General features: G+C 36.9%; 1 protein-coding gene across 5 annotated transcripts in view; it reads left to right on the forward strand.

Annotated features, from left to right (window-relative positions):
- Window positions 1-15,797, forward strand: part of LOC131432595 (furin-like protease 2) — a 967,327-nt gene that overhangs the window by 922,944 nt on the left and 28,586 nt on the right. For all 5 annotated transcript variants that reach the window (XM_058598954.1, XM_058598958.1, XM_058598955.1 and 2 more), the window contains exons 12-15: window positions 4,162-4,438; window positions 4,508-4,707; window positions 4,780-5,058; window positions 5,615-5,865. In XM_058598954.1, coding sequence (XP_058454937.1) covers window positions 4,162-4,438; window positions 4,508-4,707; window positions 4,780-5,058; window positions 5,615-5,865 — 1,007 coding nt within the window. The remainder of the gene's footprint in view (window positions 1-4,161; window positions 4,439-4,507; window positions 4,708-4,779; window positions 5,059-5,614; window positions 5,866-15,797) is intronic.

Raw genomic sequence — 15,797 nt, forward strand, 5'->3', positions numbered from 1 at the left:
TGACCCAGTTTCTATACTACACCGTATGTTAGATATTCGAGAGTAATTCACTGCCGGGCAGATTGATTGATGTTTTCTAAGCAGTTTTTCATTCAATATTTTCAAACCGATAATATGATTCTACGCTACGAGTGGTACTACATAGGAGGAACTTTTGAATGTAGCAATAAGTTATCGTTCATTGTTACAATTTTAGTTCACAATGAAAATCTGTCAGCGTTATCATACTACATCTGAATTTCTATTTTTACGAAAACACAACATTTTTCGATAGTAAAGTGTAATCGTTTTTGTATATTAACGTTGTATGACATCTTTCTTCCCAATATTTTAATTCTTAGAAGCAAATTTCATAATTACAAAATGTAAAAATGTGGTTTGTCAACACATATAACTCAGCGTTTTCATGACAGGTTTTTAAACTGTTGAAGTAGTAATGCTTTTCTCTTGCCATTCAGATAGTCTTATTAAAATATTTATTTTTTATTGAGTAAACTGTTGACATAAATTTAATTAGATTCATTTGAGTCCGCTCAGAGTGATTTGAGTAATTCACAAAAACTGTTTGAGGCATATAAGTGAAGATTCGTTTAAGATCACCATTGCGTACGACTTTGCACGCATGAATTTCCATTATATGCAAGCTCGAACGCAAGAGCCCATAAGCGATTGCTGGGCAATGTGATATAAACAGGTGGGGCAGACCACTTGGCTTACTTACGTTGGTAACCTAAAATTTGTAAATAGTTCGGTATGACGACATACGTGAAAAATAAACATGCTTTGATTCAATGCCAACTAGTCCAAACGGTGTGACGAAAGCAAGCACGTGGTTTTTAGTTTTACTTGGCATGCTGAAGCAAAGTTAATTTCACTAACACAAAAGAGTTGTGTTTGCCCCACCTGTTTCTACCACATTGATTGCTGGGTTGCTCAAGGCAGATTTTTAGGCAAATTGCTACTTGGTCATCACTTTGCCAAATTTCATCCACTCCATGTGATCTCTACTTAGATGTCTGTTCTCTGTGAAATGATCTTGTAGTAACTTTTAATCGTGTCTCAGACATTCGAAATAAGTTCTCCGAGACATTTTTGCGAATTGAACAACTTTGCGATTTGTCACATATAAGATTACAACTCCCGAATTTATTTTGGGTCAAGGAAATATGTTACAGCTATGATTTAAAAATGATATCGTGTTCAGTAGAAAATGTGCCTTTTTTCGGCGTTTTCCATCGCTTTGGCCAATGGTCGATATGGCGGCGATTACACGTCGTATGTTGTTATATCTTATGATCAAAAAAGAACCGGAATTTTCATTTTAAAATTCCCGCGCTTGTCCAATCGGTAAACTTTTATTCTCTCAACGTTGGCAACACTTATATACACATTCTGTCAAATTTTGACGCATATCGTACGATTAGTTTTTGTTTGGCGTCTATACAAAGAAGTTGAAAAATTTACGTGTGGCGATTTTTATAATGGATGAAAATTTAGAACAACGGCTCGCCTTCGAAGCGCCATTCGGTCGATTGTTGTGGGGTTTCGACGTCATATTCATAGATCTACACCTCATCACCAGTTATGATGCATTCGATGAATGTGGGGTCACTATCTGCGTTGGAAATCATCTCTTTGGCCACATCAACACGACCCTGTTTTTGAATGAAATTGAGCTTCTTTCCGTTTCTCTTTTGATCGTAAGGTATGCCTTGGATTTCAAATAATCCCACAATAGTCTTGTGGCGTCAAATCGGTAGATCTCGGGGGCCAGCCAAAATCACCGATTTTCGATATGACACGTCCGGGGAATAATAACCGTAACAAATCGATTGTTAGTCGAGTTGTATGGCATGTTGCACCGTCCTGTAGAAATTCAAACCATTTCACGAACAATAGGCATCAAAACATCATTTGTCATGGCTCCACACTGAGGTCTCTTTTAACGCGGGGGATACGTATCGCGTAAAACAAACGCGCAAAAAAAAACCGCGAAACTTCGGAAAAAATTAAATAAATTTTTTTATGCCAAATTTCTTAGAGATGGATGAAACATCAGAAAAGATGAATGTATAATGATCGCCATTATCAGCTTTCGTTACTGCACCATCGTCTTGAAAAAAATAGGGACCAATCACTATATCCACACGAACACCACACCAAACTGTAATTTTTAGGTTGTAAAGAAGCTGTTCCTCAATAATTTGAGAGTTTCCAGTAGTATAGAACCGACAATTTTGCTTATTAATGTATCCATTTAACGTGGAATGTGCCTCGTCTGACATGATGATTTTTCGCCAAAAGTTGGCCTCGTTTTCGGTGTAAAGCTGAACACTTTCGGCGCGCTCTTTTAGTGTGTACTGTTTCATAGTACAACTGTCTAGGAATTACGCTTCCATTGCGGTATGTCATTAGTCGATCTGACAATTCAGTCAAAATTAATTGGGTAGGATTATATCTCCGAAAGTGACAGTTATTTAGTCATATATATATTTAGACAGTTATTTAGGGAATGGGAATGGGAATGGGAATGGGAATGGGAATGGGAATGGGAATGGGAATGGGAATGGGAATGGGAATGGGAATGGGAATGGGAATGGGAATGGGAATGGGAATGGGAATGGGAATGGGAATGGGAATGGGAATGGGAATGGGAATGGGAATGGGAATGGGAATGGGAATGGGAATGGGAATGGGAATGGGAATGGGAATGGGAATGGGAATGGGAATGGGAATGGGAATGGGAATGGGAATGGGAATGGGAATGGGAATGGGAATGGGAATGGGAATGGGAATGGGAATGGGAATGGGAATGGGAATGGGAATGGGAATGGGAATGGGAATGGGAATGGGAATGGGAATGGGAATGGGAATGGGAATGGGAATGGGAATGGGAATGGGAATGGGAATGGGAATGGGAATGGGAATGGGAATGGGAATGGGAATGGGAATGGAAATGGGAATGGGAATGGGAATGGGAATGGGAATGGGAATGGGAATGGGAATGGGAATGGGAATGGGAATGGGAATGGGAATGGGAATGGGAATGGGAATGGGAATGGGAATGGGAATGGGAATGGGAATGGGAATGTGAATGAAATATGAAACTTTTGTCAATTTCTCTTAAAAACGATAATGAGAATGAAATCCGTATAATAATAAGGGAATGAAAACAGTATTTTAGTTATTTTGTGAAATGTAAGTTTGCAACATTCACGAGTACACTTTTTAACACAAAACATATAACAAATAGAAAATTTTTAACGTTGAAATCTAAATCACACGCTCTACAGAAGATGCTGGCAGGACATACAAACATGAACAAGCGCAATCACGATAATAGCATGTAGAAAAGCCTAAAAATATGCAGATGTAAGTCCGAAAATTTCAAGCAAAGTTCGAACATAAGTCAAACCAATTATTGGTCATGTGTTAGATATTGTTCTTGAAACGTGTGTTTTTCGTGTATTACATCTTCCGATAGGGATAACTGTCATTCTGGTCAACGAACTGTCAAAGTCACCACCCCCAGAAATGAAGCCGCTTGACCACGGTAAGCGTCGAACACTCGTTCAGTGGACATTTGTTAAGTTGATCGAAGATCCGCTCTTTCACCGCAAAATTGTGTTTACTGACGAGGCGGGTGGTTTTGGGGAGAACAAACAAAATTGACATTATTGGAACGCTAGCAATCCTTATGAAATTCTCGAGACAATATTGAGCGTTTTATCTGTGAAATACTGCCCGATATGTGCAAGAAAGTGGTCCAGCATTAAACCAAATAATGGAAATGGAGTTGTAGAATGGGTATTGATTATTATTTTCGTTTTAGTATGCGCGAGGCATTTCGCGTGAATTTGTCAAAACTGTTTCATTGATGTCTATCCTACAAATGAAAATCGTACGTTAAGTGACAATAAGCTCGCGATATTGAATGATTTGTTCATGTTTTATCACCAATCAGAACAATGAGAATTTCGTTCCCGAAACTAGTCCCATCATTCCTTAAAAACTAACATGAAGTATGTTTGCTTTTAGTTTGAGGTTCATTATTTGAAAAAGAAAACGCTAATCATATAAAATTGAGATAAATCTACCCTTTTATTTAAATACAATGACATACCTAGGACTGATTTCTTAAATATTCTTTTTCTGTTGCAGCTGAATACTACGAGAATAGCCACTGCCATCCGTGTCATTCGACCTGTGAAACCTGTACTGGCCCGACGGAACACGAATGCTTGAAGTGTACATCTCCGTTGCTGCTGCAGCATCAACGATGTGTCAACGAATGTGACGACGGTTACTACATGGAGGTGGGTGTCTGTGCCAAGTGCTTACACACCTGCACCCAGTGCGTTTCCCGGATGAACTGCACCTCGTGTCAGAAGGGGCTTCAGTTGCAGAGTGGCGAATGCCGTACGACTTGTGCCGATGGGTGAGTGATTCATTTCTTCTTCTTCGTTCCTTCGGAGAGAATATTTCTGAACAATCATCGTCCCAACAGATACTACAGTGATCGTGGAACCTGTGCCAAGTGTTATCTGAGCTGCAACACGTGCAGTGGACCACGCCGGGATCAGTGCGTCAAGTGTCCCGAAGGTTGGCAACTGGCTGGTGGCGAATGTCATCCAGAATGTCCGGAAGGTTTCTTCAAAACGAAGTTCGGTTGCCAGAAGTGCCATCATTACTGCAAAACTTGCAACGGTTGGTCGCACGATCTAAGCAGTCCTCTAAATCGATTGATGCTAATTATTTCTCTCCCACTTTGTTCCGTAGCTGCTGGTCCGTTGGCCTGTACCTCCTGTCCATCTCATTTCATGCTCGACGGAGGCCTCTGCATGGAGTGTCTCGGCTCACAGTTCTACGATCCACCAACGCAAACCTGTAAGACGTGCCACGAGAGTTGCCGAACGTGCAGCGGCCCGGGCCAGTATTCATGCGTCACGTGCGCTTTTCCACTGCATCTCGATCGACTCAACAACCAGTGTGTGCCTTGCTGTGCTAGCGACGCCTCGCCCGATGACCAAAGCTGCTGTCACTGCGACAAAGGAACCGGTAAAATCATCTCTTGTTGAATGTCTCGCAATAATATTTCAAGTGGTGTACCAAACAAAAAATCTGATCAAATCTTCGACCAAATAGCATTGTAGACAAAGTTGAAAAAAGAAAATCATTTTTTTGGGGATTTTCCTTCGCTTCGCTCGATGTTTACCGAGCTGATAAATTTACTCGAAGACACCACTCCCACACAACGCAAGCTGCGAACGCAATCCCGTGAGAAATATACTAAGACAAGCAATTCCAGCTAGAGCGGAAACTTTATACGCTCTAATTGCTATACAAAAAGCGATTACTTCCACTACACTCGAGTGCACTTCTTTACCCGTTGTTTCCGGTTTCTCGGTAAAGGATAGCACCCGGCTTCCTTTTGCGACCGGATGATAGCGATTGAACTTGGCAATAGCCTGATTCCGGGATCGGTATTCCCGATGTTGCACAGAGCAAAAGTGTTGGAAGTAATTAATTGGAAAGTAACAGCAAAGTCATCATCGTTCCCCGGTGATTTGACGGTCGGTAATTGAAATGTTGTTTCCGTTTTCCCTTCTGTCAGGTGGCTGTATTAACTCGTCCCCGGCCGGCAAACGGCGCATCGGTGCCGAGCAACAGTTGCTCCAGTTTGGCGATGAGGCCAATGCCAACGTTGCCGGTAGCAACGCGGCGGAAACCGGCGGTGCACATCCACCGACGACGGCACTGGGCCAGCTGCTGCAGAGTGTCTCCCCGTCGACGATGACGGTTCTGGCCGTGTCCGGCTGTCTGCTGATAGTGACCCTGTTTGTAGTGATCTTCAGTGTTTTGCAGGTGAGTGACGAGATGTGACCTACGGCGGAACGAGTTTTATATTGATTTTGGAGCTTTACAATGAATTATCATGGGACCGGTGAGGGTGAGGAGGCGTAAAATGAACGGTCGGGGTTAAGGGCGAAATTGTTGGCATGAACCCCGATTCATACGTTCTGTCTATCAGTTTCGAATTGGAACGTCACGAAGCAATTTGACGTTGGTCATGTGTGAATGCACTAATTGAGAAATTTTAAATAAAAGTGCGCTTTTCCCATCGCACAATAGTTAAGAGAAGATTTAATAAACACAGGAGCAATGTTCGCTACTACAGAATTCACCATCGTTTTTCCGTTTATACAATTTTAAAATTTTAATCACACTATGATTTATATTGTTTTTATTTGAAAGGATTGGTTTCAGGCCCGTACCCAGGATTTCGTTTCGGGAGGGGCACTTTATAGAGTAGCACAGCCGTTTTGTGAAGAACGGAAAACATCTTCTCAATTTATAGGTCATATACGGTATTCCTCCAAAAGTATACTATGTCGATCCCAAAAAACCAACATTGTGATCTTTCTGTCCCATTGAAACGTCCTTCGAAACACTCTTGTTGGCTTCAGTTGAATAATTGTTGGATAATCATTCTGTTCTCTGGCGTATAATAATGGATTCAGCCAAACATGTACTCGAAGTGCGCTTGCGTTCGTCTTTCTAGTTTTAAGCAAGTATGTGCGGGATCCAGCGGCAGGAAATCTTTCTCATCTACAGAATCTAAATTGCATTCTACTTCATAGGACCGGCCGCTGCATGCATTATCGGCAGTAGAGTTTTGGCCATCTCGTAACTCAAAAAACCTCTATCTCACGGTGTATTCTACAGGATCAACAGCCCCATAATATTTTCCCCACCGTTGAATCTCGTGAAATAACATTTCAATTTACTGAATACTCTCATATCAAGAAAAAAACTAACGATTCCTTTATGGATAGAATAAAACAATTAATTCACCTTCAAATTTTACCATGCAGAAGATACAAGAAGAAGTTTTTGTAACGGGAATAAAAGCTATGGAAATTTGTGCAATAATATATATGCTCATTTCCCATCAAAATTAGATATAAGTTTTCATTTCGATAAGATATGACGTCGTGCTAATTTTGATCAGTGTATTCCATATCGTTGTAGGATCATTTCTAATCCTTTCATAATTTTGATAATTCGAATAGATTTAACAAATAAATGACTCTGCAATGTGGTAAAATTGGGATGTCAAACACTTTTTAATACCAATAACTTACAAAAAGTAGGGTATAACGCTTCGTAATACACAAAAGTTACAAAAGTATACCGGATGTAACGTCTCGTAATGGTTGTATCGTTGAAAAACGTAACACATGTAACGTATCGTGACATCTAAAACTTACAAAAAAGTTACGCATCTAACAATTTGTAACGCCTATAACATACGAAAGAGTAACGCATGTAATGTTTCGTAACGCCTAAAACATAATTAAAATAACGAATGTAACATTTTGTAACGCCTCTAACCTACAAAAAGTAACACATGTAGACTTTGTAACGCCACGTCCACAAAAGACTAACGCACCTAACTCCTATAACTCACAAGAAAACTAACGCATGTAACACTTCGTAACACCAAAAACTTAAACAGAGTAACACTAGCCACGTTTCGAAACTCCTGTAACTTACAAAAAGTAACGCTTCGAAATACCTGTAACTTTCAAAAGGTAACACTTCGTAACACTTAAAACATACAAGCGTGAAACGCTTGTAACGCTTCATAACGTTTATAATTTATAAAAAATAACGCATGTAACGCTTCGTAACTCCAAATACTCACAAAAAGTAACGCGTGTAACGGTTCGTAACACCCAACAATATTAAAAAGTAACCCATGTAACGCTTCGTAACGCCTACAACATACAAAAATAACGTATGTAACGTTTCATAACGTCTATAATTTTTAAAAAAAGTACTACTTCGTTACTACCTATAACTTACAAAAAGTAACGCATGTAACGCTTTGTAACGCCTATAACTTACAGAAAAGTAATGCATGCAACGCTTCGTAACGTTCATAACTAAAGAAAAGTAACGCAGGTATCCCTTTATAACACCTATAACTTACAAAAAGTAACGCTTCGTAACGCCTATAACTTACAAAAAAGTGAACTTTGTAACGCCACGCTAACAAAATAGTAACGCACCTAGCTCCTATTACTCACCAAAAAACTAACGCATGTAACACTTCGTAACGCCAAAAGCTTATACAGAGTAATACCAGCCACGTTTCGAAACTGCTGTAACTTACAAAAAGTAACGCTTCGAAATACCTGTAACTTCCAAAAGGTAACGCTTCGTAACGCCTATAACATACAAAAAATAACGCATGTAACGTTTCATAGCGTTTATAACTCTTAAAAAAATAACGCATGTAACGTCTATAATTTACAAAAAAGTAACGCTTCGTAACGCTTATTAAAAGTCATAAAGTCTAAAACTTACAAAAAAGTAACGTATGCAACGCTTCGTAACACTTATAACTTACAAAACAGCCACGTGTATAACACTACTAACCTCTATAACTATTTTTAACATACATATGTCGTTTTTCATTGATTCCACTCGCTCGGTGCCAGTGTTTTGCCCTGACAACCGATCAATGAAACTATTTTGTAAAGTTTGGTTTGCACGCATGCTGCTCGGAAAAGAAAACGGGTGCAAAATAGTTGCCCGCGAAATGCCCCGAAAGTGCATTTTTTTCGTGCGGTGCAAATCAATGAAACACAGTGCACCTGTTTTGATTGCCCGACTACACGAAAAGTGCACGAATCGAGCAAAACACTCCACGACTGTTCTCAATGAAAAACGACAATAGTTTCCATAAAATAACTTTTTAACTCTCGATTTAAGTGGAAAACAGAAAAACGGCTGTCTAGGTCTTATAATACAAAACTTTGTATTATAAAATTGAGACAGTCGTTTTCCTATTTTTAAACGATTATCACCCCAGTCGAAATCAAGTATAACCTCGATTTAAGAAAATTTTCGTATGCAACGCTTTCTAGCTTCTTTAATTTAACGTAACGCTTCCCATTTCACGATAATATCGAGTGAAACGCTTGACCAAAAGGATCATATTTCCATATTGGGGACGGGTATAGAGTGATGGATAAGTTGATGCCTTTCACGCAACCTGCCTGGGACCGATTCTCAATCCCCCAAACAGGGTCAGAGAGTTTCTCTAGCCCGAAGAAGCGCATGAGCTTAAGGTTGATTCAGATAGACCTTAAAAAAATTCGTAACGTATATAGCTTCAAAAACTAAACTACTGTTTTATGTAATTTGTGTATTATTATTATAATTATTATTATTATTATTATTATTATTATTATTATTATTATTATTATTATTATTATTATTATTATTATTATTATTATTATTATTATTATTATTATTATTATTATTATTATTATTATTATTATTATTATTATTATTATTGTCATTTATTGTCATTTATTTTACCTCGGTTACATCCTCCGTTTTATGTGGTTTTGACTCTGTTCTGCTTCGTAGGACCTGCCGCTGCGTGCATTATCGGCAGTGGAGTTTTGACCATCTCGTAACTCTAAAAACCCCTATCTTACGGTGTAATCTACAGGATCAACAGCCCCATAATATTTCTCAAACTGTTATTTCGTTTCTGTTTCTGATTTGAGGAGTTTGCCAGGGTTATAATTGTTTTCTTTTGGGTGGCAACAGATACTTGTAAATTTTGAAGTTTAGCAACACAAAATTATACCGGAAATAATCACTTGCCACTTGATGTATTGTAATGTGTTTAATCTCATCAAGAAAAGAACAACTCCGAAACATCATGAATTCGAGAGGTAAAGACCGAGCGAGAGTTATTGTCCGGACGGCCGAACATAATACGAAGCGATCAAAACACAACAAATTAACACTCCAAATACCAAACCTCAAAAAAAGTTGGAACGGTAACTTTGAGCTGTCATAGCTCAGCTGTTTTTCAACGAATCTCAATAAATTTTACACCCTCGAATTTTGTGAAGTTCGTAGATTGATTCCAATACTTTGTAGCAGACGATTGGTAAAGGAAAACCAATACAAAATTGATTTTTCCCGTTCCAAGTTTTTTTCACGCGCCCAATATGCCCTATCTGCTTTCCAATTTTCTTTCCTTTGGCATAAATGTCGCATAGAAAACATTGAATACTTCAACTTTACCGAGTCATAACTTTGTTGTTAGTCAACCGATCTTCAAAATTTGTTCACCATTGGAAAGGTACTACTTCCACAAATAAAATGCACTGAAAAAAACGAAAAATAGGGTTGTCTACCCAAAGTTTTAATGAAAACTGTAGATAGATGACCTAAGAAAAGGTGAGACTTTTTACAATGATCGTAAATATCTCGAAATTCAAAGCGATGACCTATATATTTTTATACATCATTCGATTGCTACTGATACCAGCTACAATTTTCGCTCAACTACCATTCCTGCACAATCAAAAGAAAACATTAAACAATCGATGAATTTATAAATATATATGAATTTTTCATTTTTTTTTTCACATGTTTGTATATACCACAAAAATTAAAGCGATGACATGTACATTTTTTTGATTCAAAATATTGAATTCATTACCAGAAACAATGTATTGATGATCAAAATGATATATCCGTTCAAAGAATCTCAAGAAATTTAGTACAAATACAGAGAATGTCTATTATCGGGAAAATTTTGCCAAAAAAAAAAACAAATCAAAACTTTGTGAAATTTTATGACATATATATTTTTATTATTTTAGTTGGAAATTTATTATGAACAAAATTTACAAAAAAACTGAAACTTGGATTTCACTGGAAATCTTAAAAATTTTGGTAAATATACCTAAACTCTGAAAATAATTATGTTTTTGTATTGGACAATAGATCTAATCAATTTTTATGCACAACCCAAACGGAATTGATAACTAATAAAATTAGGTTTTCCGTAAAATCTCAAAAAATCGGTAGAAGATCGGAAATTTCAAAATTTCTGATATATATTGCGTTCCAACGTTTCTGCAAATCAAAGTGAAAATATTGGAATCCGTTTTGATTTCATCTGTTTCAAAGAGAATGTTTCTGTTGTTTCTATTAATAAAATAAATTTTGTGACAACACAAAATTTTAAATTATTTAAATGGCTTTGTACAATAAGAAAAAGAACGAAAAATTATATGAATTTCATATACTAACCCATGGCAAAAGAAACCAACTAAAATTAAAAATTATTGCTTGATTTTTGTTTTACAAGCAATTAAGAACAAAAACATATATCTTAAATTTTCCGCTATCCTAATCAACATCAACTATGATCGATAGAATATAAAAATTTAAATATCACAAACTTAGAATTATTTCGGAATGTATAGAATTCGAAAATTATTTGAATTTTCTATTAGTAAACAAGAAAACAGAAAAAGTAGAATTCTGAATTTAGCAAAAAAAAAATCACACGAAATTAAGCAAAATTAGTTTTTATCCACCTAGTTGTGTAATGATGCCTTTCTCATATCTCTCTTATTCTCATATAAAAAATGCATTCTTCAAACAGTTTTGTTTGATTTTTGAAAAACATGAAAGCTAGTGCATGAACTAGTGTAACCTACAAAATGAAACAGTTCTCAAATCGGTTAGGCCATCTTTCTCAGTGAAGTGAGTTCCACTATTTCAGGTACTTATGAAACTGGAATCGCCCCGAATATTGGCTTTGCAGCAGCCTTTGCGATTAGCACCAACCAACCAATCTATTTGCAGCTTACAGTTGTCTTCGTCTCGAAAAACAACCTCTTCGTTTGAAGGCTTTTTACTGAATGAAACCCTGCACCTATGTTATGAGAACTAATTGGCTCAAGTGGCATGTTCCCCTAGTTATTTGAAGATTCGTGCCTTGCGTAGCTTCTCATCAACTTCCTGATGGGAAGGGAAGGATAAAAGGAATATGGAAGGAAATTGGGAATTGAGTGAGGTGGGAAAACAGCACAAAACATAAAGAAATAAATCGTCCTGCATCCCCGAAAGGATGCTGAACGATCTGCAGGTGCCAAAATTCACGGTTGACTCCAACCACCGAGAGACCTTAGAGATTTTACAAAAGCGACACCATTCTGCATACCCCGAAGGATGCAGAATGACTTCTTCCCGAATCTGCACTTGAATTAATTTGACACTTTAGAAGGCAAAAATAGCTTATTTTCATATATAGCTAATAAATGACTTACATGATACGAATATTTTCCAATGAAAAAACCCAATGTACGAACATAGTTTAAAAAAAATTTTAAAAATATCTCCTCCGCCTTTTATTATAAACATGCTCGAAAATATTTTCTGTCAAATACAAGAAACGGATTTTTTTTCGTTTGCCTCAATGTTAGATATAGCAGTTTAAAACTAACCTGTTTTTGAACTAGTTTTTCTCATAATTTCGGTCCAGAAAACGCTACCTGAATACGCTTTTGGTTTTAACAAACTCTAAAAGATGTTCAAAGGTACCTATACGAAAAGAGAAAAGTATAAATGCTAGAGCAAAAAATCTTATTTTTGGAGGAACACACTAACTTGCTCTTTAAAAATAGCTGTAACACTAACACCGTTGCAGATACTACTATGGTGTCCTTAGCAAAGCTGCTCGATATAAGTTTATCTACAATTTTGCCGAAGAATGCAGTCCTCTATCTCAATACATCCGGAAAATAAGTTTTGGATCACCTTAATAATAAGAACCACCCTAATACCATGTACATCGACATATGGCTTATCTTCACTGATCATTTGTTTTGAAGACATCATAGCTCTAAAGTATAAGGTTAAGCCACAAATGTTTTTGTCCCCCTAAATTGTGGATCCGGACCAATGTGCAATGCAATTTAACTCGGAAATTTTAAAATTTCCGATCTTTTACCTATTTTTTTAAATTTCTACGGCAAACCTACAACAAAATCTGAATTTTAGTAGTTATCAATTGCGTTTGGGTTGTGCATAAAAATTGTTTAGATCGTTTGTCCAATACAAAAATATAACTATTTTTAGAGTTTTAGGTTATTTAGGTTAAAAATTTTGAAATTTTCAGTGAAATCCAAGGTTCAGTTTTTTTTTTAAATTTTGTTTATAATAAATTTCCAACTAAAATAATAAAAATATATATGTCATTGTTTGTGGCCGGATTGAACGCAGAAGCTGAATTTGATGGGTGAACGCAAACGGATTCATGCAAGGCGTTCTGAACAGTTTTAATTATCTGGACTATGTGATGTGTCCGCTCACTAAGTCATTTCAATAAAGCGCAAAACTAAACGTGAACAAACCAGCACATTTATTCTAACTGAACCTTATAGGTAGACATGCGGAATAGAACTGACTCGGTAGGCAGCATCCGGATCATCTCACTTGTGATAAGTGTTGATGCGCGCTGGTGATAGTGCGCAGGTAGTAAACGGGTTCGGCGCCTAGGTCGAATGTTCGTTTTATCGCACTAGTGCTACAATATTATTAGAAGCTACAACAGTCATAAATTTTAAAAGATTTGATTTGATTTTGTTTGGCAAAATTTTCTAAATAATAAAAATTCTCTGTATTTGTACCAAATTTCTTGAGATTCTTTGAACGGATATAGAATTTTGGTCATCAATACATTGTTTCTGGTAATGATTCCAATATTCTGAATCAAAAAAATGTACATGTCATCGCTTTAATTTTTGTGGTATATACAAACATGTGAAAAAAAATGAAAAATTCATATATAATTATAAATTCATCGAATGTTTAATGTTTTCTTTTGATTGTGCAGGAATGGTAGTCGAGCGAAAATTATAGCTGGTATCACTAGCAATCGAATGATGTGTAAAAATATATAGGTCATCGCTTTGAATTTTGAGATATTTACGATCATTGTAAAAAGTCTCATCTTTTCTTAGGTCATCTATCTACAGTTTTCATTAAAACTTTGGGTAGACAACCCTATTTTTCGTTTTTTTCAGTGCATTTTATTTGTGGAAGTAGTACCTTTCCAATGGTGAACAAATTTTGAAGATCGGTTGACTAACAACAAAGTTATTACTCGGTAAAGTTGAAGTTCTTAATATCCGATTCGCGATGCAGGTGCCGCATGAATGCAGATAGGGCTCATTTTGAGCTCGAAAAAAAAACTTGGAACGAGATAAATCAGATTTTCATTAGTTTTTCCTAAACGATCGTCAATAATGATATACTTAAAATAATCTACAAACTTCACAAAATTCGAGGGTGAAAAATTTATCGAAATTGGTCAAGTAACAACTGAGCTATGATAACTCAAAGTTACCGTTCCAACTTTTTTTGAGGCTTGGTGCTTCGCGTAACCTTTTTAGGCTTGGTATTAGGAGTGTTGATGCAACCGACGATGTTTTGCCTTTCTCATATAGAAAGGCTATGCAATCACTGTGAAAATCGACTTTTTAATCGAGGCCCGGAGGGCCGAATGTCATATACCATTCGACTCAGCTCGACGAACTGAGCAAATGTCTGTGTGTGTGTGTGTCCGTCCGTCCGTGTGTGTGTATGTGTGTGTGTATGTAACAAAAACATGCACTAACTTTTCTCAGGGATGGCTAAACCGATTTTCACAAACAAAGATTCAAATGAAAGGTCTCATAGTCCCATAGCCTGCTATTGAATTTCATTCCGATCCGACTTCCGGTTCCGGAGATATAGGATGATATGTACCAAAAAAGTGAAAAAAATATGCACTCACTTTTTTCAGAGATGGCTGAACCGATTTTCACAAACTAAGATTCAAATAAAAGGTATTATGGTCCCATAGCTTGCTATTAAATTTCGTTTGAATGTGACTTCCGGTTCCGGAGTTATATGGTAATATGTGAAAATTTGAGAAAAAGTTCACACTCAATTATCTCTGGAACAACTCAACCGATTTTCGCAAACTTAGATTCAATTGAAAGGTCTTATAATATCCTAAAAATTTGTGGAACATTTTATCTGGATCCCACTTCCGGTTCCGGAACTAAAGTGTGATAAGTGGAAAATTACCAATTTTATTAGTATTATTCCACGAACGATGGTTAAAAACATTTACGAATCCCATAAAACTGTCTGATAAATTCTTTTAGTTTGCAGAGCTTGTTAGTTTGTGGGCATAAAAACTTAATTTGGCACTACTGGTCCCCTCTTTTCCTGTTCCGAGAGCACCGAAAGTGGAGAAGAAAAACTCCTAAAACTAAATTCACTTTGATTTCTCTGCGATGCTTGAACCGATTTTCACAAATCTTGATTTGAATTAAAGTTCATACTGTCTTTAAACCTACTGTGAAATTTCATCCGGATCCGACTTCCGGTTCCGCAGTTACAGGGCGATGAGTGTCAAAGTTTTCAAATCGCCGTATAGAGTGACAATATGTACAACACCGAAAGAAGAAAAAAACACAAAACGAACATGGCGTGCTTTGTTCTATTTCGTACACGTTGTGTAGTGATGTCAATAATAATAATAACAATCCTACTACATGTTTCATGCTGTTTAGCACGCAGTAGTAACAGAAACGCAGGTTCGTTTCGTTAGATTTAGTTTAATTGGTTTAAACGAAATAGAGTATGAGATAGTAAGTATAAGTTTAACTACGTTCAAAACTGTTCCAATTTGTAGGTCATATTTGTTGGTAGCAAACGAACCAACTTCGGCTATTCCGTTCATCTGAATCCGGTTTCGGGAGAATTGGAATTCAAAAGAAAAGTCTTACAGTTTCATACGGAATTCCTTAATTTGTTGTGGATACTACTTTCGGTTCTGAAACAACAGATTAAACAGGATTTATAGAGTTTGTGAGATTAGATCCGAACAAACTATCCTATTCCTATTCAATAAA

This window comes from Malaya genurostris, chromosome 2 (assembly GCF_030247185.1).
Source record: "Malaya genurostris strain Urasoe2022 chromosome 2, Malgen_1.1, whole genome shotgun sequence".
Lineage (NCBI taxonomy): Eukaryota > Metazoa > Arthropoda > Insecta > Diptera > Culicidae > Malaya > Malaya genurostris.